The sequence below is a fragment of the Sprattus sprattus genome (assembly GCF_963457725.1).
Source record: "Sprattus sprattus genome assembly, chromosome: 1".
Lineage (NCBI taxonomy): Eukaryota > Metazoa > Chordata > Actinopteri > Clupeiformes > Clupeidae > Sprattus > Sprattus sprattus.
The window spans coordinates 21705210-21706154 of NC_137920.1; the positions used below are offsets into that span (position 1 = coordinate 21705210).

Here is a 945-nt window from a genome sequence, read left to right on the forward strand (position 1 = left end):
TATCTTTGTCTCTCTTTCTTTCTCTCTTTCTCTCTCCTTAATACAAAATCAGTAAACAGTAATGGAAATAACGCTGGTAATAAGAATTAGAAACTCTATTATTAACACTGTTTAATCATTGTTTGCTGTATGTATTGATCAGGTGATCAAGATTTTGTTCTGTGTGTATTGATCAGGTGATCAAGAGTTTGTTCTGTGTGCTGTGTGTATTGATCAGGTGATTGAGAGAGAGTGTTGTGTTTATCGATTAGGTGATAAAGAGTGTGTTCTCTGTGTTGTGTGTATCGATCAGGTGATCAAGAGTGTGTGCTGCGTGAGCGTCGTTCGGGACTACATCCTCTTCCGGAAGTTCAATCTGCATGAGGTGGTGAAGGACGACGCCGGCCCCAACCAGGGATCGAAGACGTCCCCAGCAGCAGCAGCAGCAGCAGCAGCAGCGTCCTCTGACACCGGTGCGGAGCCGTCGGAGACGAAAGGCACGAGCGAGTGTGCTGAGGCAGCAGGGCCCAGAACGGAAGCTACCGGAAACGGAAACACAGAGGGGGGTCTGAAGAACGCAACCCCGGCCGAGTGAGGGGGGTGGGGGGGTGACTCGGGCAGGGGGGACTGGGGGCTTGAGCAGGGGATGTTGTACTGGGATGGGTGTCCACTGGACCTGGGTGGCTCTCCCTAAGGTGTTGTGCAAATACTATGGTCTGGTAGGTGGTCGCACCGTCACCGGCAGGATCAGGAAATGACATCTGGTTCGGGCTCCCGTGCGGTACATTTGGTAGACATCAGTGCCCTGTGGTAGCCACTCATTTTATTTTGTTGGTTTGGTCCTGGTTTTTATTTTGTTTTATTTCCCTGTCTGCTTGTTTTAATTTTTTTTTATTAGATTTGTATTTTGTTGAGTGTTCTACCTGCCGAGTACAGACGCCAGCCACAACAGGAGTGTGGGACGTT

General features: G+C 49.2%; 1 protein-coding gene across 1 annotated transcript in view; it reads left to right on the top strand.

Annotated features, from left to right (window-relative positions):
• Nucleotides 1–574, top strand: part of thumpd1 (THUMP domain containing 1) — a gene marked incomplete at its 3' end in the record, with an annotated part of 8759 nt that extends 8185 nt beyond the window's left edge. The window contains exon 6 of the mRNA XM_080855614.1: nucleotides 293–574. Within this exon, the coding sequence (XP_080711740.1) occupies nucleotides 293–574 (282 nt within the window). The remainder of the gene's footprint in view (nucleotides 1–292) is intronic.
• Between the last annotated feature and the right edge of the window lie 371 nt (nucleotides 575–945).